This window comes from Orcinus orca, chromosome 10 (genome assembly GCF_937001465.1).
Source record: "Orcinus orca chromosome 10, mOrcOrc1.1, whole genome shotgun sequence".
Classification (NCBI taxonomy): domain Eukaryota; kingdom Metazoa; phylum Chordata; class Mammalia; order Artiodactyla; family Delphinidae; genus Orcinus; species Orcinus orca.
The window spans coordinates 27637149-27664601 of NC_064568.1; the positions used below are offsets into that span (position 1 = coordinate 27637149).

General features: G+C 41.5%; 1 protein-coding gene across 3 annotated transcripts in view; it reads right to left on the reverse strand.

The window, feature by feature from the left end:
* PTPRG (protein tyrosine phosphatase receptor type G) overlaps nt 1–27453 on the reverse strand; it is a 731646-nt gene that overhangs the window by 287921 nt on the left and 416272 nt on the right. For all 3 annotated transcript variants that reach the window (XM_033424736.2, XM_004267970.3, XM_004267971.3), the window contains exons 3-4: nt 24512–24691; nt 10676–10824 (exon numbers count right to left, since the gene is read on the reverse strand). In XM_033424736.2, coding sequence (XP_033280627.1) covers nt 10676–10824; nt 24512–24691 — 329 coding nt within the window. The remainder of the gene's footprint in view (nt 1–10675; nt 10825–24511; nt 24692–27453) is intronic.

The window sequence follows — 27453 nt, forward strand, 5'->3', positions numbered from 1 at the left end:
GGAGAGGATTCACACATAATAATAATGGGAATACTGAATAAGCTATCAGAATGTTCCAGTCCTGCTGAGAGCACTTTACATCTATTAACTCAAATGAAGCCTTCCAAAATGGGCTTTGTTTTTATCATTGTCATGTTTAATCATTTCCCCACGCTACATTCTCCCCTAGTGTATAACATATAGTATGTAATCAAAACTGGTATATAATACCTATTACACAAGTACAATTTGAAGATGACATAGAGATTTAAAAGAATTTTTAAAAACTGAATGAAATGCGATGAAATACTACAGACTGCTCAGTGACCCACAATTTTTCTCTCCTCAAATTGTTTTTTTTCCTAACCAAGAAATACAAATTTTCTAAGATAACGTCAATATCATACTTCGTCTCGACTGACACGCTCTTCCCTCAAAACAACCAGAATTCAACCTCTTCCCACTGCCCCCATCTCTGGCACATGCCAACAACATCTCTCTTGAAATATTATAATCATCTTCTGACGTCTGTTCTCCACGTGCAAGTGCAGCCAGAAGGATCCTTGTAAAATATAAGCCAGATAGCGCCGCTCCTCTACTGAGAACATTCCAAGGGCTTCCCATCTGGCCTAGAGTAAAAACTACAGAGCTTCCCATGGTCCACAGGCCTCATATCACCGGAACCTTGACTATTTTGCTGACTTCGTTCCTATCACTCTGCCCTTGCCTGCTCAAGCAGGAGAGGCAGGCTTTGGCCTCAGGGCCCTAGCACCTGCTGAAATAAAGGTCCCTTGAGGCCAGGGCACTTTCTGTCCCATGCAGAGAAGGCTCTGTTCATCAACTGAACAAGCAAACACTGTCGATAACTTAGAAACTAAGGCAGAGTGTAAGGAAGTCATTGGAACATTTATATAGACGGCATCCAGACCCAGAAAAGGACTCTCTGTGGAACTACCTGACACTGCCTGTCCCCGCGTATTCATTCTCTTCGTCATGAGTCCCGCAGGAGATACAAATAAGAAGAGTTCCATGGTCACCTGAGTTGGGGAGACTCCAGTTAAATGAAAATTATGCAGGTTTCTCTACTGGAATATTTCTCAAGAGTTTTACTGTATTGGCTTATTGTCAATCTATAAGAGGAAGACATATCATGCAGCATTTCCTAAATATATCTGACGACAGATCACTTTACACAGAGCATTGAGACCCACTAACAAGAACCTAGAAAACAGGCTAACGGCATATTTTTCTAAGGGCGCTACCTACGTATAGTTACGATAGTGCAGCCCACACTTACGCTGCCAGAAAATAAATATAAATAAATAAAGTGAGGAAAAAAGAGAAAGAAAAAAGAAGACAGAGATAGAGACAGGCAAATTCAAAGGCAGAGTCAGGCTGAGAAATGTCAGAAGATCACGGGATGCGTTTCCTTTCACTCAGAGCCTTCCCCGATCAGAGAATGGTGAACAATGAAGCGTCAATTAAGAAGATTCCCTGCACACTGAATTTTTTATAAACCAATGCAGTAAAGGTTTTAATAGGGAAATTCAAAAATCAAAGTTCTGTCTGTATAGAAAGAGCTGGAATTTAGAAGTTATTTTACTATTAACCCAAGTATCTTTCATGTATTAACCTGAGTTTTTTTTACAGCCTTGTCTTCTAAGATATCCTCAAACATTTAAGAGATAAAATTTTATTTTTTTTTAACTAAAATAGGGTTTTGGTAACTTTGCCCAGCTGGTCTCCGTATATCGCAGGAAATGTACCCAGAGGAATATCTGTGCTGCATACAGCGCCAGGCCATACAATCCGGAGACGGAAGGTTTAGGAATCCATTCCCATCCCATTAAAGTGGGGCACTATGAAATTCTACGCCAGGGATTTAAAGGCGAGAGAGGAAATAGACTTCCTTTCAATCTTGACTTCTTTCTATTCCTTATAAATCTTTCCAACTGTCCTTTCTGAGTGACGTCGGCACTACAGAACTTCTTAAAGGCTTTAGATTTAAGATGGCTTGAAACCTTCCTGTTCAAATTTTGACAGGACAAAAGAAAAGTGGAGGTGTGGGGTGTCTTTCTGAGCCAGATGCCCATAAATCCTCTGGACCTGAACTTACAATACATCTGATCTGGCCGCCTGAGGTCCATCCCTGCCCTCGGCACAAAGGCCTCCCTAACCAGCTCTATGTGGCTTCCCCAGCCTGCAAATGGGTTCTGAGAAGAACAGTGTTCAAGGCCCCAGGAACGCACGTTGTGAAAATAAATAATGGGAAACAACCTGAAAGCTTATAAAGGAAAAAGAGAAAACCTGCTCTTCAACAACCAAGTCAGGCTCCAATATAAAAGTCAACTGCTGATTACCTTTTTTTCTGTTGGAAGAGAAAAAGTGTAAAAATGACCACAGATTCAGCATAAAGATTCCTCTTGGAGAATTTCTGTTAGCCTTTTGGCTGGTTTATTATCTCAATTTCGTCATTGAGGTCTGGAACCCTTAAGCCTGGCACATCTCGGGTACAGTAGCCACAGCTGTATGTGGGTCCTGAGCCTCTGAAATGCGGCCAGTCTGACTCGGGATGTGCTCTCAGTGTAAAAGGCACACCGATTTCAAAGACGGTACAAACAAAAATGTAAAATATCTCAGTAATAACTTTTCAGCTTGATTACATGTTGAAATAGAAAATGTTAATGTATTTGGGTAAAAATAATAGATGATTAAAATCATAACAATGATTATTATTGTATAATATAAATTGTAGAGAATAAAATGAATTATTAAAATCACGTCTTTCTTTTTACCTCTTGTAAGGTGGCTAACCGAAAATTTTAAATTACAATGTATGGCTCGCATTCTATTTCCTATCAGACAGCGTTGCTCTTGACATGATAAAAAATAGACTGAAGTGGTCAAGGCAGATAAAATGTGTAGTATTTGCTACAGGTATCTCTACCCAAAGAGCTGATGGCATTTTCTGTTCCCTTTACTTCTCCTCTTTGTATGTTTTACTACTGGTTCAGCCATCTTTGAACATTTGAAGCCCTTTGATTCTTCTTTTTTTCCCCTCTCCTATTACACAATAAACAGTGGTTAAGATTACAACAAAAGGGCTTCCCTGGTGGCGCAGTGGTTGAGAGTCCGCCTGCCGATGCAGGGGACGTGGGTTCGTGCCCCGGTCCGGGAAGATCCCACGTGCCGCGGAGTGGCTGGGCCCGTGAGCCGTGGCCGCTGAGCCTGCGCGTCCGGAGCCTGTGCTCCGCAACAGCAGAGGCCACAACACTGAGGCCTGCGTACCGCAAAAAAAGATTACCACAAAATTATTTCTACTGCATTGGTCAGTCTAAAAACAACCTATACTGATGACAAGAAAAACAATGAAATAACTTAGCAAATAAAATGAATGATTTTGGAGACAGAGGAACCCAGATTCTGGAGTACTAGTAGTAAACCCCAGCCGAGCCACTCAGCGTCCCTGAAGCTCAGTCGTGCCATCTGTAAGCAGGGTACAGTAAGAGCACCTCTTTCATAAGGCTGGTGAGATCTGAAACATTCCAGACATAGGTAAAGCTTATTAAATGGTGTCTACAGTATCATGTTACAAGCACAACCACCAGTGAGACAGGCTGGGACCTGGGACCCTTTACTGCAGTGCTTGCTCCGGGACAAACGTCTCCTCAAGCAACAAAATACAAAGAAACGATAAGGGTCTAGAAAATGACTTCATGCATGCAGCAGTCCCAGTCGGGGCAATGATGAACAGTAAGATACCAAAGGGCCAAAACCCAACTGCCATTTCTGAGATGCAAGAGCACAAGCAGGGTATTGCATATGAACCCTGTAGACAGCGCCACCGAGGGGGCAGGCAGACCACCAACGCCACCCCTCCAGCCCGATCAGCCCCCCACCCTCACCCCATTTAAGGAACCAGCCTGACCTCCTAGGGCTCCCTCAGGACCAGTCCCAGTAAAGGCTTGCCTGAATTACTCACGTGGCCTCTTATCAATTTCTATTCCTTCAAGAGTCCAAGGACCCGAGTCGGTAACACCAGCCCCACCCTCCAGCACCACCACGGCCCCCTAAGCCTGCTTTTTGGTTATACAAGCCCCCCGCCCCGCCCACTCATGGGGTCTTCAAGTTTCTATATTGAGAATACCTCCAATTTAACCAAGTTTCTTTTCAGAGGGTGTCATCTGCTCATCTGAGATTCTCAGTACGATCCAAACAGTTATCAGCGCCCCACATGTTGGTGACACACCATCAAACAGTCCTGAGTCAAGTTCACATCTCAGGATGACTGTGCGTGACGAGAACTGTCAGACATCACGAAGGGACCAAGGCTGCTTCCGCCTCACAAAACCCGCTCTCTGGCTTTGTACAATCAGGCATGCACTTCTCCACTGAGCACACTCTAAGTACTGGGGCCTACTCAAATGTTCTTCTTCTTTTCTTTTTTTTTTTTTGTGGTATGCGGGCCTCTCACTGTTGTGGCCTCTCCCATTGCGGAGCACAGGCTCCGGACGCGCAGGCTCAGCGGCCATGGCTCACGGGCCCAGCCGCTCCGCGGCATGTGGGATCTTCCTGGACCAGGGCACGAACCCGTGTCCCCTGCATAAGCAGGCGGACTCTCAACCACTGCACCACCAGGGAAGCCCCCAAATTTATTTTTAATAGAAAAAGTCTCAATCTTCCTTCAATGACAATGACTTCCTTCAATTAGTTTTCTCTAATGACAAAGCAAGATAGTATTGAGTTCAGAGACACCAAACAATTGTTTTGTGAACAAGCCTTCTTGGTTTTATAGTTTTCAAAATAATGGAAATCCAGATCATGATTGGTGTTCTCTGAAAACATTTATTAGAACAGGACTCCATTTCTTACAAGGAATATGGGTTAAAGGAGGAAAGGAGAAAGTTATGAACCTCATTTCCAAAAGAGTGATGGTGCTAACTTACACTGGTCACGTGAGTTTGGAAAAACACTGATTTAAATACAGTCAAACAGATTTCCTCAATGGAGGACTTCTAAAAGCCTTTGGTATGCCGATGCATAAAGTAAATCTTCAAGAAGGCATTTCACATGGCAACCTTTATTTCCAGCAGAAAAGCGGGGATACACGAACGAGCGCCAGGCAAACTGCACTCATCCCCCTTAGTCCTGTTCTAGAATGTCACTCCACTGAAGCCAGGACTTAATGTGGCAGCTCGATCCCTAGCTGGACTGGTCCACATCTGAGTTGCGCAGTACCTGCCATGCTTGCATGAGTGGAGAGAGGGTGACACGGGGTGAGGCCTCTGCGTGTGTCACAAGTGCATAAGCTCACCTGGGACAGGGAAGGCAGATGCAGGTCACCTGGACATAACCTAGGGGTCCAGTGCAAGACAACCATCTAACTGGAATGTGACAGAAGCACTGGAAGAACCAAGATCCAGTTCACAAAATGAAAAGCAAATCATTAGTCTGACTCTAGGTAGGAAGGTAGGGGCTGGACAGACAGGAGGGAATACAGAGCAGGTGGAGGTAACATACCCACAGACGTGGATACTGAAGGCAACTGCAGGCTCAAACAGAATGTTCAATGGGAACCAATCATGGAACAAGTTCAGCCCAACACTAGCAGCTTCTTGTCCCCTGGACAAACCTTAACTTGGACTAAGAATGTTGTACAATGCCAGGACAGAGCAGAGAGCAGGGTGAGAGTAGTACCCAGACATATCCAGCCCGGCAGGGAGACAAATAATTCAGTGGGCTTGTGTCGTGGGTGGTAATAACCTACGCTCTTTGGAACATGAACAAGCAGTGCCACGCTATGGACCCAGTTTTTAAAACACAGGTGTTCTGTTATTACTGATATTTATGGTGCAAAAACTAATTCAGCAGTAAAATCTGATGTGAAGAGATGTGAAGCTACGTTGAATATTGATATTTCCCCCTTAGTGTGAATATTCATCCGCATGCTGCAGAAATATGAATGCATTCAAGGGGTATAGGCCCAGACCCCACTATGTGTCTTCTGTAAATATAAATGGCATATGCACCATCATGCCTTTCTAAAAACGATTCCGAATTCTAAAACATCTGGCCTCAAGGGTCTCGCCTAAGGGACTGCAGACCTGTACCATATGGTAGCATGTGCATGGTATATATTAGGAAAAATGTATTTTCTTCTACTCACTTGCTGAGATGCTCTAAACTGAGCTGAAATGAACCAGCTGTGAGTTTCACTGGAAAGGGCACACACAATTAATTTGGATCATTTAAGCTTACTGAAGACTTCAACTCATAAAGCACCAGTAAGTCTGAATCAACAACTCCTGGATCTCTTATTGTAATAAACAAGATTTTAATTACCTCAGACAACAAGCATGCAATGAACCTCTATCTTAATGGAGCTCTCAGAGGGTTTTATCTGGAGGTTTCTCTATGCACTACCTCCATCTTCAGTTATCAGTGGAAATACCGCATGATTCAATTCCTGTTAGTGTTACATGAACCCTTATTTAAAACAGGGAATAGGTGTGGGGTAGGGAGAATATTTAGGATAGGGTAGTAGCCGTCACAGATAACTGTGGTTGGACAGATAATACAAACAGGAGTGGCCACAGAAGAACTCAAACAGGACGACTATTTTAATCACAGGAATATTTTGAGCCTTTTGACTTTAAGGATGCTTAATCACATCTGCAAAGTCCCTTTTGCCATGTAAAGGAATAAATACATTCACAATTTTCAGGAATTAGTGAGTGGACATTTTTGGGGGGAGGGGTATTATCCTACCTATCAAAATCCCCATTGATCTCTCTTTACTCCTTAAATGTACCAAGTATCACCTGTCTCAGGGCCTTTGCACACCCCTGTTCTAGGGGCAGGCTCCAATTAATCTTTTCCCTCTTAATAAGTATCTGTCTCCACCAAGGTCTTCTGTCTCATGACAAAACGTCCCTCTCCTTCAGAGACTATATCACAACTGATATTACACAGTTGTTTATGGGACTCTTCGGTCAGTTTCTGTGTCATGACTAGAGTATAAATATCTTGAGGGTGGGACTCTCTTTCCTCTTCAGCTTTGTAACCCAGCACCCACATGACAGAAGGCACTCAAGAAAAATTTGCTGCTAGACAAGAGATAAAGCTGAATAAATAGGAGGTGAGTGCCTCTGAGGATCCAAAGTGAGTCTAGTCTTCTAGCCTTGTCATCTGATTCCACCTTTCTTTTCTAATTTTAACTGAGCTATAAAGAACGCTGCTATTTAAAGACTTTTGTTTCGTTTTCACAAGGACATTTTTTTTCTACTAGACTGGATGTTGTGGGGTTTCTTTGGCGGTATGCTGGCCTCTCACTGCCGCGGCCTCTCCCGCTGCAGAGCACAGGCTCCGGATGCGCAGGCTCAGCGGCCATGGCTCACGGGCCCAGCCGCTCCGCGGCATGTGGGATCTTCCTGGACCGGGGCATGAACCCGTGTCCCCTGCATCGGCAGGCGGACTCTCAACCACTGCGCCACCAGGGGAGCCCTAGACTGGATGTTTTTAAGTATAGGAACTACAAGGTTGAGTCCAGGATTTCAGCCAGGAAAGTGTGGAGACGTTTAATTTCTCAATGTGTACAAAGTTGTTGTAGATGACCTCAAAGAATTCCTGGGAAGCAGCAAAACCTACAAAGTTGGGTTTGTTGCAATTTACCCTCAGGGAGCAGATCCAGAGTCTTGTGGGGCATATGCTTAAAATTCAACCTGCAGCACTGGAGCACCGAGGGAGCTGGTAAAATACCCAAGGTCATGACTTTATCCCAAATGGAATCGAAAGAAACCAGGACCAGCAATGCTCTGACCCATAAAGCAAGGTACATTTCCTCTCCAAAAGCTGCAAGAGGGGGCTTCCCTGGTGGCGCAGTGGTTGAGAGTCCGCCTGCCGATGCAGGGGACACGGGTTCGTGCCCCGGTCCGGGAGGATCCCACATGCTGCGGAGCGGCTGGGCCCGTGAGCCATGGCCACTGAGCCTGCGCGTCCGGAGCCTGTGCTCCGCATCGGGAGAGGCCACAACAGTGAGAGGCCCACGTACCGCAAAAAAAAAAAAAAAAAAAAAAAAAAGCTGCAAGAGGATGGAACAACTTTGCCCTGAGTCTTCTTTATTTAAATCTACTTCAAATGACGCCACATGAGTAAAGGAAGTCTGGATTCCACTAAACATACTGCGTTCTCTACCCTAGAGTCTCCCAATAGTGACACGTTGGCTGGATAATTCTTTGTGGTGGGGCTGTCCTATGAACTGGGATGTTGAGCAGCGTCCCCGGCCTCTATCCACTAGATGCTGGTAGCATATCAATGCCCGCAACAGTGACAACCAGAAACGTCCCCCGAAAACACGTAATGTCCTCTGAGGGGGAGGATACTGTCTCTAGTTGAGAACCAATGCTGTATGCTACCAATCCCATCCCAATCTTCCACAATGACTCTTCTCTGACTCTTTATAAAATAAATAACGTCCCCAACGCGGATAAATTACTACATGGTACATTATAATTTTCTCACTTTCATTTTAATTTCTTGAAAAGCATTGTAGTTATGTGGAAAGACATAAACCAAGTCTGAGATGTTCAAACAGTGTAAAAATCTCAGGGAGAGCTGGTGTTAATAAAGAACTCAAATAAAACAATTTAACATATCACAGACATGTCTTCCGCAAAAGTGAGCAACTTTTCTGTGCATATTTTATAGTTCAATTTGCTCCCGTTACCTTTAATCTCTGAAATTCAAGTTCCTCCAAATACAATCACTAAGTAATTTAACATGTTTATCACATTAGGAAAAAAAAAACAAGCTATGAACCAGATGGGCTTCAATGAAGCATCCAATTAATATAGGCAGCCTTACCATGTGACATGACTTAGAAGAAATAAATTCGAATAGCTCGGTCAAAAATAAGTCTGGGCATTGTAGCTCCCATTTGTAATTAGTTTCTGAATTTCATGGCCATCTTTGAGTAAAAAACAAAATGCATTTAAAGTAATAAGTTTTCAAAAGAATATGCCTCTAGTCTATTCATTTTTCCAGACTCAAATAGGAGGAGACAGGCTTTAGGGACTGTGATTAGGAATGAGGCAGAAGTTCCCAGTTCCTTCCTCCAGAGTTTTTCTTTTCCAAGGCAGCGGCCAAATTAAGTTTTCAAACTTCCAAGCACAGGTCTTTTGTCCGGAACAACATTAACTAAACAAATGGCAACCCATTTCTAGGATAAAGAAGCTTTAGAGCAAAGCTAGCTAGGCACAAATTCTCCCTTCAGCGACATTGCCAATGCGAACTGGCCAGCAGGAACAAAAGAGAAACCCCAAACTTAAAAAATCTGATCAACTTGGCTTCTAGGAATCAAGTTTTCCAAGTACAAATCAAGCTAAGATTTTTAAGAAATGATTCATTCAACATAAAAGGAGAAAGAGAGCCCATTAAGTAGAAACTTTAATGTGACTAGGACAGGAAGTCCCAAGGATAGAGGAATCCTAATATGGGAAGAATACTTGATACTGTGAATTTGTCAGCTCAAAACAAGAAAAAAATATGCAGCACTTTCTCAGCATGGTGATCTCTGGTTTCTCAGGCAATCATGGATAAGAAACAAATCGATATGTGAATATAAGCATCTATAAACAAAGAAATACTATTGATTTTCTCCTCTTAAAGGGATTTTTCACCTAAGGTTCAAGGTTGTCTGAAGGATCCATGAACGGGCTTGAGGAGTGAGGGTGAGTGATGAAACCCTACAGATTATGCCCAAATCTGTGTGTACATACATGGATTTTTCTCTATGGAGGAGGATTGAAAGTATTCATCAGATGACCCAAGTAGGTCATGACTTACTAAAGTCACAGAACACTAAGAGCTGTCACTCCATGTTTGAGTACAGCCACAGGTTTGGGTACAAACCCTCTCAGTTCTTCTACAAATCTGTAAAGCTTACCACGTGGGCACCCAAACAATCAACAAATATGTCTGTCCCGAGGAAAGAATATTCACATCCTGATCATGATTAAAGGTACAAAAATAAGGTTAGCAATGGAACAGATGTGTTGTCCCCACCAAAGATTAAAAACGGAGTTAGGAAACAAGCTCCCTCCCTCAGTCGCCAAAAAGATACACATGACCTACTGCACTACCCGTTCTTCACGGATCTTTGAGAAAACTGACTCAGGGGAGGTAAAATGTCAATCCCGCAAAGTTAACAGCAAGTCATACGACCAATGGCCACAGCCTCCTTCTCAACAGCGTGGACAGCACACAAACCTTAAAGCAGCCTCCCTACTGAGAGATGATTCTGAGTCCCCTTCACATATCAGTTACCTTTTCTGTTTTCTAAAGGGTGAAAACGAAGTGGCCAGAGTTTCGTACAGAATGTCACTTTGGAAAGCAGGGTTTCAGAAAGGACAGGGCAAAGAAGCCGCATCGAATGAAACAAAGGGTCCGAAATCATCTACCAGGGGTGAGTCTACTCAAACCACGATGCCCACAAGGTCTACATGCTTCGCCAGTTAAACAAAGATGAGGAACTTGAGGATGGCTATCTAGCTGTCATGCTGTATATAAAAGATTTCCAGAGACAAAGGCAGGGACAGTACAAGTTTGATTTGCAAGACGACTGGGGGTAAAGACAAAGCATCTCTTTAATGTCAAGACCCAAAGCACAGCTGCCCCTGACATCTCAAGTTTCTCTCACCTCCACAGGGAACCGCCTGCCGTTGATGCTGTGTTCAGAGCCTGCAGAACCATTGCTGTGGCCCCAATGAAATTCCACCTTCTCAGCTTTGAATCTGCCAGGGAGGCCAGCACCGCTGACAAAATAGTCGTCTTTCAGAAGGATGGCAACTGTGTAAAGCAGAAGGGAAACGACAGTGAGTTTCAAAACCACACTTGAAAGATTGCTCCTGTGCTTCAAATAAAAGTTCATGATTACATGATGGGAATTACTTCCCATATACCTGTTAGAAAGCAAGTCAAAAACATTAGTCTGAATAAATAAGCACATTCTAGCTGCAGAACGCTCTCAAGAGCCAGTTGACTCTAACTCATGAAAATTCCCAGAGAATGGTCTCAGAATTTCTTAACCATTTCACAGTTGGAAAAACAAACAAACAAACAAACAAAAAACAGACAATGATAGAGTAAGTGGCTCTGAATCAGGGTCTCCTAAATCTGCTTGAAGATCAAAATTATTTTTCCTTTTTAAACACTGATTCCTGGGGCTATCCCAAGATTCAAGGTCTGGAATGAGATGGGAAATATATATATAAGTCAGTTGCAGAAGACATGTTTCTTTGATCAGAAAACTTAAGCAAGGCGTCAGGAAACAAAATTTGTAGGTTCTACCAATATTAAGGAAATAACAGTGGGAAGACAGCTGGGATTGGGAAATATCTTCATATTTGATAACGGTGTCCAGGAAAGTATAGTGAAAATTCTACTCATTAAGTCACTCAAGTAACTGCAGATAAGTAGATTTACTTTACTATGTCTTTTAATTCTAAGCATAAGTAAATTTTGCTTAGCCCATCCGGAAGAACACATAAGAAGTCCTTAACATAGAAAACCTCAATCAATTCAAACCCTAAATTTCAAAATCACATCTCTCTTCCTTGAAACATGGAAAAGAGAAATCAAGAACAAATAACTTGGGCTCATACTACCAGAAAAATTATTTTTCCAAAAGGAATGTAATATCCAAGTGGACGAAAAAGAGATTTTATTTTATAAGTCATACATTCCCCCCCCCCTTTTTGTTGTTGTCTAAAGTGAATTAATTCATTCATTTAACAAACACTTATTGGCTGGTGAATACGCATAATGCTCCAGCCAACATACTAAATGGCCTGTGATCAATGCGCCAACCAACATACTAAATGGCCTGTGATTGGAAGCTAAGCTCATTTAAGGCAGGGAAAAGCTTTCGTATCCTCATTGTCTCCTCTTCCTAAAGAGATGCCAGTTCAAGCCTTAGAGAGAAATCCTGCATGAAAATTAGGTCTCCATAAAAGATAGGGACTAGACTAATGACCCATTTCTAAAACAAGTGCAATTAGTTTCAGGACTTCTCTGTAAAAAGGGAAGCATAGCTAGTGGGAAGCAGCCGCATAGCACAGGGAGATCAGCTCGGTGCTTTGTGACCACCTAGAGGGGTGGGATAGGGAGGGTGGGAGGGAGACACAAGAGGGACGAGATATGAGGATATATGTTTATGTACAACTGATTCACTTTGTTATAAAGCAGAAACTAACACACCATTGTAAAGCAATTATACTCCAATAAAGACGTTAAAAAAAAAAAAAAAGAGCATGTGACGGAACCCTGCTTGTAATAATCCCTTTTTACTGCATTCAAAGGCAGTTTTCTCTCAACTTTTGAAAAAGTTACAGTGAATCTTCAATTAGTGGGACAGAGAATTAAAGGATAAAATGAAATAAAAGCAAGTGTTTCTCATGCTGACTGAACATGCTATGGCATGTTCCTTTACTGTGTGCTAGGCATGGTTTAGAAGAAGGCTTGGCAAAATTTTTCTGTAAAAGGTGAGACAGTAAATATTTAAGGCTTTGTGGGTCCTATGGCCCTTGCTGTAACCACTTAACTTGGTCTTAGTAGCCCAGAAGCAGCCAAACACAATATGTAAATGAATGGGTGAGGCTGTATTCCGATAAAACTTTAGTTATCCACACTAAAATTCGCATTATAATTTTCACACGTCATGGAATATTCTCCTTTTGATTTTTTTCCAACCATTAAAAAACCTAAGAACTAGCAGGAGGGGTTGTCATTTGGTGATCCCTAGAACACAATATATTTTAGAAGACAAACTATTGTGTTAAACCAATGTTCCAAAGCCCAAATACCTATGAATTAGCTCAGTATTGTCTTTAACACTGTTGATTACTCTCAGCTGGCTACAGAGTCTATCCATAACATTTTGCATCCAAAAGATGAAGACAAAGAATTTTGAGCGCATCTGTTACAATCATGCAGGGACTCCGCAGCATCTTATAAATATTTGATTTTACCTAAATCATTTATGTCTCTGTCAGGGGTCATTTTACTTCTTTTTCATGAATAATTAAAAGCATAATTAGGGAACTGTACAACCTGAAACACTAATCTCATTTTTCATTTTACAGTATTTCTCACTAGAGCACACAGCACACTACATGCACGTACTGCCCCCACCTTCCGAAAGTGGCTAAATTTTTGTTTACATATAACACTGGAAAGAGAGAACTTGCCCAGCCACCATGCAACACTTTTCTGATGATCACTGATAACACCGCTCTGTTTCACAACAAAATGTACCAAAGGTAGCCGCTGCGGAGCACAGAACGTAGGAAGGGCCATGAGCTCACGGGATGGAGAATCTCATTCTGCCACTTAACAGCGGGGCGACCTTGGGCAAGTTACCTGACTTCTCTGTGTCTTGGTTTCCATCATTATTCAAATGGCAATAACAGTGCCTACCTGGTGAGACTGCTTTGATGCCTGAAAGAAATCGCACGCAGAAAGCACTTAACCCAGTGCCAGAAATTCAGCAAGCACACAGTCAATGCGGGCTTTTGTCCACCTACCAATAATTTCTAGAGATGTGGTCGGAGTTCATGCAGCAGCACAGAAGGGCAACCACACAGGTGCAACTCTCTGTTTTCAGGCAGAGCTCCATTTCATTTACTTATTAAAAAAAATTTGTTTTTAAATTTACTTATTTATTTATTTATATGTGGCCATATTGGGTCTTTGTTGCTGTGCGCAGGCTTTCTCTAGTTGTGGTGAGCAGGGGCTACTCATTGCAGTGCGCGGGCTTCTCATTGCAGTGGCTTCTCTTGCTGTGGAGCATGGGCTCTAGGCTCGCGGGCTCAGTAGTTGTGACTTGCAGGCTCTAGAACACAGGCTCAGTAGTTGTGGTGCACGGGCTTAGTTGCTCCGAGGCATGTGGGATCTTCCCGGACCAGGGCACGAACCTGTGTTCCCTGCATTGGCGGGTGGATTCTTAACCACTGCGCCACCAGGGAAGTCCCCAGAGTTCCATTTTAAAGCAATATTGTCTTTCCCACAAAACAAAACGTGTCCTTGAGCAGGGACAATAAACAGCAAAGGTAGGTGTGACCCAAATACTTGAGATGTTAAGTGTTGAGTGGCTGCTCTGAATTTACTAAAACACTGAGTAAAAAACAGATTTCCATGATTTCTATTCTTTCAGTCACGTCAGTGAAAAGAAAATCAGTTTGATGCTAATATGCCCTCCACCTTTCAACGATACTCATTCATTTCCCCCTTTACCGAAAAGTAAATACGTAAGCTAGAACTTAATAACGTTGGTACCTTTGATTTATTTTCACAGATTACAGACGTAATTTTTTACATAAGTCTATCCTTGTCAAATGCACAGCGTTTTGCATTAAGGTGTTGATAAAATGTTTTGCTTTAAAATCAATTCATTTAATTAAAATCAAGTGCATCAACTGAAAAACAATAAGTAAATGATACTACGATAATAATGAATAAATACATTTTAATTTAAATTTTAAAACAGTAGCACCAAGAGTGAATCTGGATAAGGTGACATTTAGGAAGGTAGCAAGCAACAGCTAAAGACTGGAGAAAGATGGGCCAGGAGGAGAAGGCAGGGAAGGTACCTAGGAGTGCACTGTCTAGAATGAGGCCCCTCTGGTTGTTCAACTGCTAATATGCATTGTGATGAAATTAAAGAAGAATGATGGAGGATGTGGAAGAAACTGGGAGCTTCAAATTCAGGGTTTTTAACCTGGAGTCCAAAGTCCAAAGCAGTAGCCACCCACAGACTTCGCAGTCTACATCCTCCTGATACAGGAAGTAAAATTCTGAGCATGGGTGCATAAACGAAGTCAGACTCTGGAGCCAGTTGGGTCTGAATTTGAGCCCTAGATCTGCCACTATCAGTTGTGAGAAACTTACTGCATTTCTGGGTGCTTCAGTTCCTATTCTGTGAAACTGGAATAATACAACAGCAACTTCACAAGTTTGTTATGAGATCACAAGGGTTGACACATGAAGAATGCCCACAACAGTAACTCATTCACCACATTATAGCAGGAAGATGGCACTGTAAAAGCCCAGAAATAAACCCACACATATGCGGACGGTTAATTTACAACAAAGGAGCAAAGAACGTACAATGGAATGAGGACAATCTTTTCAATAAATAGTGTTGGGAAAACTGGACAGTCACATGCAAAAGAAAGAAACTAGACTACTATCTCATATTATACACAAGAATTAACTCAAAATGAATTAAAGACTTGAATGTAAGACGTGAAACCATAACATTCCTAGAAGAAAACATAGGCAGTAAGCTCTTTGACATGGGTCTTATCGATGCTTTTGCGGAATGACTCCAAAAGCAGGAAAAACAAAAGCAAAAATAAACAAATGGGACTACATCAAACTAAAAAGCTTCTGCACAGTAAAGGAAAGCATTATCAAAACAAAAAGGCAAGCTACTGAATGGGAAAAGATATTTGCAATTCATATATCCAGTAAGGGGTTAATGTCCAAAATACAAAAGAATTCATACAACTCAACAACAACAAAACCCCAAAAATTCCCATTGAAAATTGGGCAGACGATCTAAATAGACATTTTTCCAAAGAAGACATACAGATGGCCAACAGGCACATGAAAAGATGTTCAAATCACTAATTAATAGGAAAGTGCAAATCAAAACTACAATGAGATATCACCTCACACCCGTTAGAATGGCTATAAGCATTGGCAAGGGTGTGGAAAAAAAGGAACCCTAGTACACTGTGGGTGGGAATTTTTCCACTACGGAAAACAGTTAAGAATAAATAAAACTAGAACTACCATATCACCCAGCTATTCCACTTGGGTATTTATCCGAAGCACATGAAAACTAATTTGAAAACATATATGCATCCCTATGTTTATTGCAGCATTATTAAAATAGACAAGATATGGACACCACATAAGTGTCTATAGATAGGTGAATGGATGAAGAAGATGTGGTATACGTATATACCATGGTATACTACTCAGCCACAAACAGAATGAAACCCTGCTATCTGCAACAGCATGAATGGGCCTTGAAGGCATTAGGCTAAGTGAAATAAGCCAGCAGAAGAAAGACAAGTAAGTATGACTTCACTGGTGTGTGGAGTCTAAAAAACAGCACAAATGAACAAAATAAAACAAACTCACAGATCCAGAGATCAGATGGTTACCAGAGGGCAAGGGGTTGGAGGGGTGGGTAAAATGGGTGGAAGGGATCAACTGTGCGGTGACTGACAGTAAACAGTCTTGCGGCGGTGATAACTCTGTAGTGTATACAGATGTCAAATTATAATGCTGTATACCTGAAACTTAGAGTTAAAAACTAGATGGCATTATATAAGTGCTGTTTATAGAAGTTATCCTAGGGAGAGGATCCACAGCTTTCACAGATTCCCCCCGTGTCCAGGGCGCCCCATAATGAAAAAACGCTCTACACAGGGGCAGGGGGCAGGTAGGAGTCACACCATGGATGAGGAGTTACTTTCCTCCTGAGCTTGACAGGAAGACTGAGTGCCAGGCATTCACTGCATTCTTCACAGGACATCCACAAACTGTTTATAAATTAAACTCAGTGTGTCTAAATAATGCTGGCTTAAAGCAAATGTTCACACTACAATCTGAGTAAACAGCAGCAGATGCCAAAAGTTAAACAAAAAAATGGATGAGAAGGAAAATAAGCCCGTTACTGTCTTACCTCCACCACTTCCCAACCAATTTTTAACACTACAAGATGGGAAAAGACTCCCATTATTGGATCGTAATGGTGAGACCTCCAGACCACCCACCATTCCAGTGTCCATCAGGTGATGCTTTCAGGCTCCTGGTGAAAAGGGAAATGCTCTGGTCTGGAAGTCAAGACACACAGGCTCTAGTTCTAGGCTTCTACTAACGTCCCTGTAGGCACTACCGTTTATTTTTTCAAATAATTTACCAAGTAACTACTGGGGAAGAAAAGGTAAGTAAATGAGACATTAGCTCCTGCCTTCACGGAGTGTACAGTTGGTGGGAAAGACAGGCCCCAGCAACTAAAGAGATGACAGAAGCAACCCTGCAGGTGGGACAGGTGGTAAGAGGTGAGCATCCAACCCCAGACTGGAGAAGGGGAGGAGGTTTCAAAACAAGGACTGATAAGGTGAGAGGTGAGCTATGTTGTAAAAGTGCTGAAGAGAGGGGAGCACAGCAGGAGGAAAAGCTCATGCAAAGGCCCTGTGTGGAGGAAGCCAGGGTGACTGGTGCCCAGAGAGCAGGGTGTGGCATAGAGGCCAGACAGCAAAGCAGGGACAGCAAGGAGTCTGTCTGAGTTCTGCAGAGAAGTGAGAGGTCCTCAATATGGTTGAGAGAGAACAAGAAAGAAAGAGGGGGAGACACACAGACACGATCAGATTAGGGAAATAAGAAGATCATTGTGGCTACTAAACGGAAAAGGCCTGGAAGGAAAGCAACATTGGTTGGTAGAAACAAAGTCAGGGGCTTCCCTGGTGGTGCAGTGCTTAAGAATCCGCATGCCAATGCAGGGGACAGGAGTTCGAGCCCTAGTCCAGGAAGATCCCACATGCTGCGGAGCAACTAAGCCCATGCACCACAACTACTGAGCCTGCACTCTAGAGCCTGTGAGCCACAACTACTGAGCCTGTGCTCTAGAGCCCATGAGCCACAACTACTGAGCCCGCGAACCACAACTACTGAGCCCGCGCACCTAGAGCCCGTGCTCCGCAACAAGAGAAGCCACCACAATGAGAAGCCTGTGCACCGCAACAAAGAATAGCCCCAGCTCGCCGCAACTAGAGAAAGCCCGCGCACAACAACGAAGACACAATGTAGCCAAAAATAAATAAATTAATAAATTAATTTTTAAAAAAAGAAAGAAACAAAGTCAGGAGGTTACTGCATTCATCTAGTAAAGAGACAGTGGACAGACAAGGTGAGTCGGAGCAGCCTCAGAGAACCAAGAAACGCCAAGTCATGGGATTATCCTGGGTCTCGGTTAACTCATTGCTAAATTGAGCAAGAGGAACAAAGTGGATTAGTTGACCCTTTAATCATATAAGATACGACAGATGACAACCTAGCAGAAGGTTCTGTGCCCTAAAAAAGAAAGGAACGCTTCAAAAATTACCCTCAAAATTCAAAATCGTGAATTCAGTTTTGAGTCTAGTTATGTAACATAGCGCTGGTTTGCCCATTCTGTAACTGGTAAATTAGGCTTCGGTCTACCCAGAAAATAGCTGCTACCACCCGAGCGCAGGGACTGGGGCTATGGGGATAAGAGAAAGGAAGTGGAGCTTAGCAGACAGGAAACAGAGCTTGCAGCGCGTCTTGCCAAAGAGAGACCCAGGGAAATAGCTCCGACTTGAATTCCAGGGTTCAGGCAAGACTGAATGGTAACAGGCTGAAAAGAACCCAAGAATCTGGATATCTGAAATAAGAGAAATTTAAGAAGAGCCAAAGCACATTTAGCATCCCCCCCAAAGAAGAACAGATCCTTTTTTAATTACACTTAAATTTTCGTTTTTGGGCAACCTTGAACTAACCAGAGGGCTGTGGGGTATTATGAAGTCAGGGTTGGGCATGCCCAGTGTCAATGGTGCTGAACACCCAGATGTTTCCAAACATCTGTCTACTTGGCTGATGCTACGCTTTTAATCAGAAACCTCGGCAGCCTCTTTGCGAGCAAAATGACCAATTCGTTAGTGGCATAAACAAAACTCAGAGCTTAAAGAAAAAAATGTGATCCAGGAAAAAGGACCCCATGCTGGTCCATCTTCAGTGCCCACATTTACACCTATCAAGGATCATTAAGATCACCCAAGGGGGTGGGAGGGTAATAGAATACAAATAATTTGATGGTTTGGTATCAAGCAAAATTGGAAACCCCAAGAACATATACTTGGGGTATCATTGTGTACCTCACTTGTCCTAAAGCCCTTCCCATCAATATATCAGGAATATAGGTTTTATTGAAATGAGGACATACTCAGGTTTTCACCATCAGCACCGGGCTCTCTACTCCATAAACAGAGCAAGAAAAAACACTTTCAAACTCTGGTTCTCATCTGCGGCCAGCTCTAAGGAAGACAGGAAGAAGGGAGAGAAGGGGGCCAAAACTAGGACCTGGGAGTGAAAACAGACCAACAGGCAGGAGGCAGAGCCTTGTTTACAGGGGTGGGGAAGTTCACGGAGATGTGAGAGGAAAGGTGGGAGAGAAGCAAACTGCAAAAAAGTGAAAGCTCATGGAGAGATACTCATCAACAGAACAGAAAGAATAGAAGCAGAATAGAAATGGAAAGAAGAGAAAGCCCAAACAATCAGGGATGAGAAGACAAGCACACACACAGAATTCCTAGAAACTTCCTTCCCAATCTCAGGATTGCTAAAGGCTTTTTTCATGCATGTGACACTTGGACAATCATGCTGGCACTGTGGAATGCCCTCTTGAGCGGGGGCTAAGCGTGCAAGTCCATGAATTTGGGAAGAAATCAAGCACCATGAAAATCACCACTGGCAACTCTGTAAGGAGCCCATAATGGCAGCCTGCTACTGACTCTCAGTAAGGCTCGCATCAGTTTCTCCACCAACCTTAGACCAGAACACTGCTTCTGCAGGGCAGCATGGGGGCAGCCGTTAGTTTGAGCTGTAACTGCAGTGACCCACAGAACGCAGAGTGCTTTTCACGGTCAGACACTTGCTTGGCCCAGGGGAGCCTTGCCCTGTGGGCGAGCAGAGCAGCAGGGCCAAATGCTCCTCTTGTACTGAACTGGGGTCACGTGCTCAGTTAGGGAAGTAGCACGTGGAAATGACTGAGGTTGTTAAGATTATATTTTTCTCTTCATATCAGCCTGCAATGAGGTTGTTCTTTTCTTAGTTTAAGTCTGTGGGTTCTTATGGCGTCACTTTACCATAAAAGTTTGAAGGACCTGGTAAAATAAAGTAGAGGCAACAGCCTCTTAATCCTTGTCTGAATTTTATGGGCTGAGCAACATATTAGGACATGGTTCCTGACCTACCTACCTACACAGACTTTTCCCACCATCAATCTACTTTTATTAACTTATCAACTACTTCTTGAATCCACCTACGCCAGGCACTGGTATAGGTAGACAAATAAGAAAGAATGTAGGCAAAGAAAAAATATAGTAAACCAACATAAAATGTGAAAATGGAAGTAACAACCATCCTGGCAAATGTATTTACTACCTGTCCTTGGTGTGGGGGGGAGGGTAAAAGAAAAAGTAGTGAAGAAACACAAAAACATCCTCCAAATAGTTAAAACTCATAGGAGACCATGGCTTATTAACATATATCAGAAGCACCATCTAAGTCTTAAATTTTGATCATTTAGCTAGAAGCTAATGCTAGGAACAGCAAGATTATCTTGAAATATTCTTAATGAATGCGTTATCTTTTCATTCTACAAAAATGAAAGAGGGAGAAATAACTTTAGATGGAATCAAATGAGAACTGGCACAATAGACAGTCATGGCTCTTCGGGAAGAAATAGAGAGATGCTATCTGTCTTGTAAAGATATTTTAGACAACTTTCGAGAAGTGGGCTAGGTACAACCACATTGCTCTATTGATTATGCTAGATTAAATATATAGCCCTCTCCGGGGGTTAAGACAGATATGAACATTAAAACTGTTTTACGAGAAAGTTACTGTCTGTATGTAACAGGCCGCTTTAAATATTAACTTTCTAAATTCATATTTTGATATGCAAATGACAGTCTATTTTACAGATAAGTGACCTGTAAATTTCTACCAGAAAAAAAATAAATATTCCTTCCTGGATTTATTTTCTACAAGTGCGAGGTTCAAGAAAAGACTTTGGGGAAGAAAAATAGGTGTTGCTTAAAAATTAATGATTTAATAAAAATGACTTTTTTTTGGCATCTAGGTATGAAAGTTAGATATGAAATGAATGACGGTAACAAAGACGGACTATGTGGCTCACAACACACGGGTTTTTTTTTAAATTAAACTTTTAATCTTTCTGATAACTGTAGATCAACATACAGTTGTAAGAAATAATACAGAGGTCCCGAGTCCCCTGTATCCAGTTTCCCCAAATGGTCACATCTTACAAAACTATAGTATACAATGATATGTGTGTTTTTTTAAACTGATATTATCCAAGTTGCCTATCAATACTACTCACTGCAGATATTATGAACTCCTACCTTTAATTCAGACACACAGCACCCTGCACTGTATTTATACCGTGTTCAGCTCAATTTATATGATCCGTGCGTAACTGATGAAGCAAGTGAATCCTCATATTTCTCTAAAATGCTGCAATATTTACGAACTCACTTGGCATTTTAAGAACTGCAGAATAAAGAAGTTTCTAGGTTCATGCTTATTTAAAAAAACAACAACAACAATGACACAGGTTGGTTTTCGCACCCAAGTTTCTAGACAAACGTAAATTGAAACTCTTTGAAGAGAACAGAAAAACAATTCGATGTTCACATTTAAAATTGCATACAAATGGTTGGCACTTTTAAAAAATCACTCCTATAGAATCATGTTAGATTATTTATGAGATACTGGCCCGCCTAGTATGATGTCATAAATTTTGTAGTCATAAGTACAGTTTGAGAAGCCACGAGGATTTATTTCTGCTTCTCAGAAAGCCATGCTTCTTCTGAAATTTCAGAGACAGATGCGTTCATATTTGGATGGCTGTGCTCCAAAGTCAGGCACATGCACCCATAGACAGGCAACAACTTGGGGATCACTCTGGGAAGACAGCAGAGTGACAGAGATTGATAATCAGCTTCTGGAAGACCAAGGTCATGAATCAACTTGCACTGAGTGAACCCTACACTCATCTAAAACATGTCATTGGAGATACCAAGTTGAAAGCTGTCACTGAAATGTGTTATCTTTGCAGAAGGCTGTCAAGTGTTGCAAGTCAAGGAGAAAACCATATCAGAGAGCCCAGCGAATTGCCTTTGGCAGGCTTCTGGAATGTGGCACCAAGGTAGCACTCGACAGCAAAACCCGATTACCCCAGCGTGGCAAATCTTCCGTCCACCACATTCAGATAGTCTGCAGAGTAATATTCCCATCACAGGTGTCCAAAGGACACTCACATTTGAAATATAAAGCAGGGCCACCGGTAGAGAAATTCTGAATGGTAACAACAAGCACACCATCTATACTGGGGGAGTAGAGAGGTGGGGGTGAAAAGTTGTGTACAGATAATATCACTGGTACACAAGTCTGTCCTGAGCAGCTGCTCAAATGGATGAATCAAGGTACAGGACAAGGTAGCTGCTATAAGGTCCAAAGAACCGTTTGTGGGGACATTATGAAAAAGAGCCCAAAGCTGGGAATCACTGTGCTGAGTGAGTGGGAAACAATTCTAAGAACAAATGAAGCCAGCCCAAAGCAATCGGCCATGAATAATCTCAGACAAATGCTGGTTTGGAGAAAGGAAATGGATCCCCGAAGTTGTATGTGCAGCCAGTTAGGTTAAAAAAAAAAAAAAAAGCAACTCAATGACCCACAACATGGATGGGACCAAAGGACAGATAATGAAGTCATTTTAGCTCAGCATGAGGGCTTCAGGCAGCCAAGGCTCCTGAAGGGATTACTAACAGTGGTTTGTAGTGCCATCCTTGTCTACAAAGGGATCATTTCAAAGAGAGAGAGAGAGAGAGAGGGAGAGTTAGTTTTAATGGATTGGGTTATAAGAGTTGAAAAATAAGATAAGAAAAATATCTTTAGTACCAACGGAATCCCACGTAGCACTAGGCACAAATGTAATATAACACCTAGGGATTTATTTTCAGATCAAACAGTGGGGCATAGCAAGGCATTCCTGCTACTTCCATCAATGATCTATAACTGCTATTTGCATAATAGTGATTAAGAGGGAAGGAGTTTTTGCACCAGCAATGTTGAAAATGTGGTATTTCATATTTGTGGACCCCAAGTGACAGGTGAGGTAGGTAAAGGGAAGCAGGAGGATCAAACTGCTGGTCTGATGCACAAAGGGATAAGATGGTGTTCATCTGTATTCTAATATAATAACTAATATTAACAAAGCAAATTCTCAAGGAAGATAAGGATTTTATTTTCATTTATGCATTTGGCACAGTGCTGTCCAATAGAACTTTCTATAATGATAGAATGTTCTCTATCTTTGCTGCCTGATATGATAGCCACTAGCCATATATTACTGAACACTTGAAATGTGGCTAGTACCAATACTACTGAAAGTGATCTATAGATTCAATGAAATCCTTATGAAAATTCCAATGGTATTTTTCACAGAAATAGTCAAAACAATAGTAGAATTCCTATGGAACCACAAAAGACCCTGAGAAACCAAAGCCACCCTTTGAAAGGAGAACAGAGCTGGAAGTGTTACACTTCCTGATTTCAAATTATACTACAAAGCTATGGTAATCAAGACAGTATGGAACTGGCACAAAAATAAACACATCAACCAGTGGAATAGAATCTAGAGCCCAGAAACAAACCCATGCATATTCGGTCAACCAATATTTGACAAAGGAGGCAAGAATACTCAATGGGAAAAAGATAGCCTCGTCGATAAACGGTGCTGGAAAAATGCAACATCCACGTTCAAAGAATGAAGTTGGACCACTACCTTACATCCCTCAGAAAAATTAATTTGAAATGGATTAAAGACTTAAAATCTAAGACCTGAAACTATTAAACTCCTAGAAGAAAACATAGGGGAAAAGCTCCTTGGCATTGGCCATGGCAATGATAATTTGGATATGACACCAAAAGCACACGCAACAAAAGTAAAAACAGATGAGACTCACCAAACTCAAAAGCTGGGCACCGCAAAAGAAACAACCAATAAAATGAAATGGCAAAATGTTATACATCAATTATATCTTAATAAACCTGGAAAAATAAATAGAGGTGACCCTCACCCACACCCCAGAAAAATCCAGAGATCTCAATGTGGGTCTCCTCTGCTTCAAACCCTGCAAACACGCAACCTAAGAAAGCGGAAAAGAAAACGATATGTGGCTAGTAAAACTGAGGGAGCGAATTTTAATCTTACTTACTTTTAATCAATTAAAATTTAAATTTGAATATAGCCACATATGGCTAGTGGCCACTACAGTAAAACAGATTTCTAAAAGTCCATGCTGCGTCCTTTACGTGGACGGACCCATTTAATCCTTATAACCCTATGAGACTCATACAATTTTGTTATCTATATATATATTTTTAATTTTTATCCTATCATATTAAAAAAAAATTTTCAAGCACAAAGTGATTAGGTAGTTTGTCCCAAATCACACAGCTAGTAAAGCAAGTGGTCAGTTCTCAAACCAAGGGCCAATTCCAAAGCTCTCACTCAGCTATACGTTCTCTGTAGCAACATACACTACTAAAGGAGCAACTCGTGGTTAAGGTAAAGACCAGAGACCCAGAAACATTTCATATTGTTCCACAGACAAGTAAAGAAGACACAGTCTACCTGTTTTCCCTGTGTTTTTCATCCAGGTTTTGTTGGAAGACTCATTGTCAAAGCCATCAAGTTGCAGGTCCTGGTACTCTTCACCGACACGTGCATGCTGGTCTGAAATGTCTATAGGTGACTGGTGATGGCCCCCACAGCTGACACTAGACGTGACCCAGTGCTCAGGACCGTAGGCACCTGTTAAAAGAAAACAAGACTTCAATCCTTATGGTTCAAGGGTCAGGGATAAAATGAGTATGATGCACGAAAGTCAAGCACTGCATCTCCCAAGGTTAACATTTTCTACATGTCCCCACCCTAAAGATGTCAGTGCATTGGAAGACTATCAATCCAAGCCATTTGCTTGATAGGGCAAGAAAATCTGAGAGAAAAGTTACTTAAGATAGTTTTGCTTCTTGATTGGTAATCAAACATTTGCTAACTTTATCCGTAATCAGATTAAGGGAGTTGAGCAGAAGGGCCGTCAGAGTTGTTCACATTTTTAAAAAATTTTAAAATAATTTTCCTAAAATAAACAGAGCATTTATTCACAAGAAAACACCTTAATCAATTTACTATGTTCTGCTATTGTGAACAGTACACTAAACACAAGTTTCTTCTAGGTTCCTAGGAATTTTTGAACTGGAAAAGGAAAAGAATTAAAAATTAAAAGTAACACAACACTGGAATGAGAGTCATTACAAATAATGTGGGCAATGAGGCAGGGTTTTCCTATGGCTAATTGTGACATTTTTCAATTTAGTCAGTTTGAACACATGTATGTTAAGGCACTCACTTCTCTTTCTCAACCCCTCACTCTCATAGGAAATGGGGGTATAAAGTTACCTTCAGACTAGAATCAGCATTCATATAAATAGACTTTTGGGGGAACATATGCTACAGGAAAAGAGGAAGAGAATGTAGCTATAACACATAACCCTAATGGACACCAATCAGGCATAGATAGAGAAAACACATTGCAACAACTGCATCTCTGCCCTATTCAGAAATTATATATCTGGGGGTGATGTCTACTAAGTTGATAACAAGCTCTGAAATTTTTCTGCGCCCTACCTTTAACCTTCTTGACATGACAAAGTGGAAGTATTCAGCTGGAAAAAACATCTTTTGCTAGAAAGATTAAGATAAATCTCTTTTTGAGAGTCAGATATAGAATAAGTCTAAACGGTATAATTTAAATTTTTTTAAATTTTATATTGGAGTATAGTTGATTTACCATGTTGCGTTAGTTTCAGGTGTACAGCAAGGTGATTCAGTTATACACATACATATAACTGTCTTTTTCAGACTGTTTTCCCATATGGGTTATTATAGAATATTGAGGAGAGTTCCCTGTGCTATACAGTAGGTCTTTGTTGATTATCTACTTTATATACAGTAGTGTGTGTAAACTGTATAATTTTTAGAAGATAAAATTTAGGCTTCCCAAACAATAAAGTTTAGTGTGTGTACAAACAAACATATACATATACTTGTATTCCTAGGTTTTTTTAGCTTTAAATTCCTTCACATATCAAATAAAGGAGGATGAATGGCCAAAGTGACTTTAGGAGAGCAACCCATCCGTGAACCCATATTTTTCTGCCTCACTCTACACCTAGCCCTGTATGACGGAAGACACAAGGACACCTTAACATAGGTCTCCCTCCTACTAAGTCCACACCTGTGCCCAACCCTCCACCACACACACTGCCTGGCCACGGATTTCCCCATGCCCCTAAGTCTGACACAGCTCACAGCTGATATAAACAGTGGTACCATGAAAAAAGCAGCAACAACAGAAAATCTTTTCAGTCACAGTAATGGAAACTTCACGGCTGCAAGGGCAACTGATGAAGCTCCCCTAAAAATGATTCATATGCTTGCTATCTGGCAAACAGCTCAGCCTCACTCTATGCCTGTGTCATTTTCCCTAATCCTTATCTCCTGCAGTAAGATAAAAGAGACTATCAGAAAGAACACGTTCGCTGATTGGCAAAGATCTAGCAAAACCTCTGGGCACTTATCAAAATCACTTACAAGCGCCATAACACTTTCTAGAAAAAGTTAACATCGCCATTGGCTTTACTGTAGGACTCCAACTAAATTGGGAATTATCAAGGGCTTTTCCCTCATGTCATTTCACCTCTTGGTCAAATTCCCTAAGACTGCATGAGATGAGTCATAAAGGAACAGAGTGTGCATTTGCATAGGTTGGAGCCAAACTTTATTTTCATCTTGCATCAATATATTTGAAGAAAAAAAGGAGGGGAAAGGGGACAGAAGGCTCCAATTACCCTGTCTGCTCTAAATTTTCTTACAGATGCCAAGAGGATCCATTGAAAAATGGAATAAAGTGCTTGTTGACATATTTGATAGCTGACCATGATGTAAATTCTGGCTAGCTGCAATTGCGCCTGTATGCTTGAATTATGGAAACTAACGTTTTAATGGGTGTGTGTGTGTGTGTGTGTGTGTGTGTGTGTGTGTGTGTGTGTGTAACGCCTTTCAGAAACTCAGGACTACAACAAAATTGCACTCAATGGAAAAAAATGCATGGTGAAAATCAATCCAAACACATATGACTCCAAAGAAATAAGAATGCAAGCCATCATTTGTAAAAACACACAGACACCTGGTAGTTATCCTACTGATTAAAAAAAAAATACTCTTTAAGCTCTGATAAGTACTTGCCATTCATATTATTTCTCATAACCTGCCAGACATGGGTGAAATATAATTTAGCCCTCTATAAAAATATAATCAGGGTTCATACCAGTGAGATTCATTTATTCACTGGTAACAATCTGAAGATTTAAGCCGACTCCATGCTTGCTTTCCCACCTCTACCCAATATACGTTCAAGTGCAATTTTAATTGAAACTGATCTTCCACTTCAGATTTTAAATTAATTCTTCTCTGGAGTGCTTCATGCTCCAGACACCCTTGCCTTGCAAAAA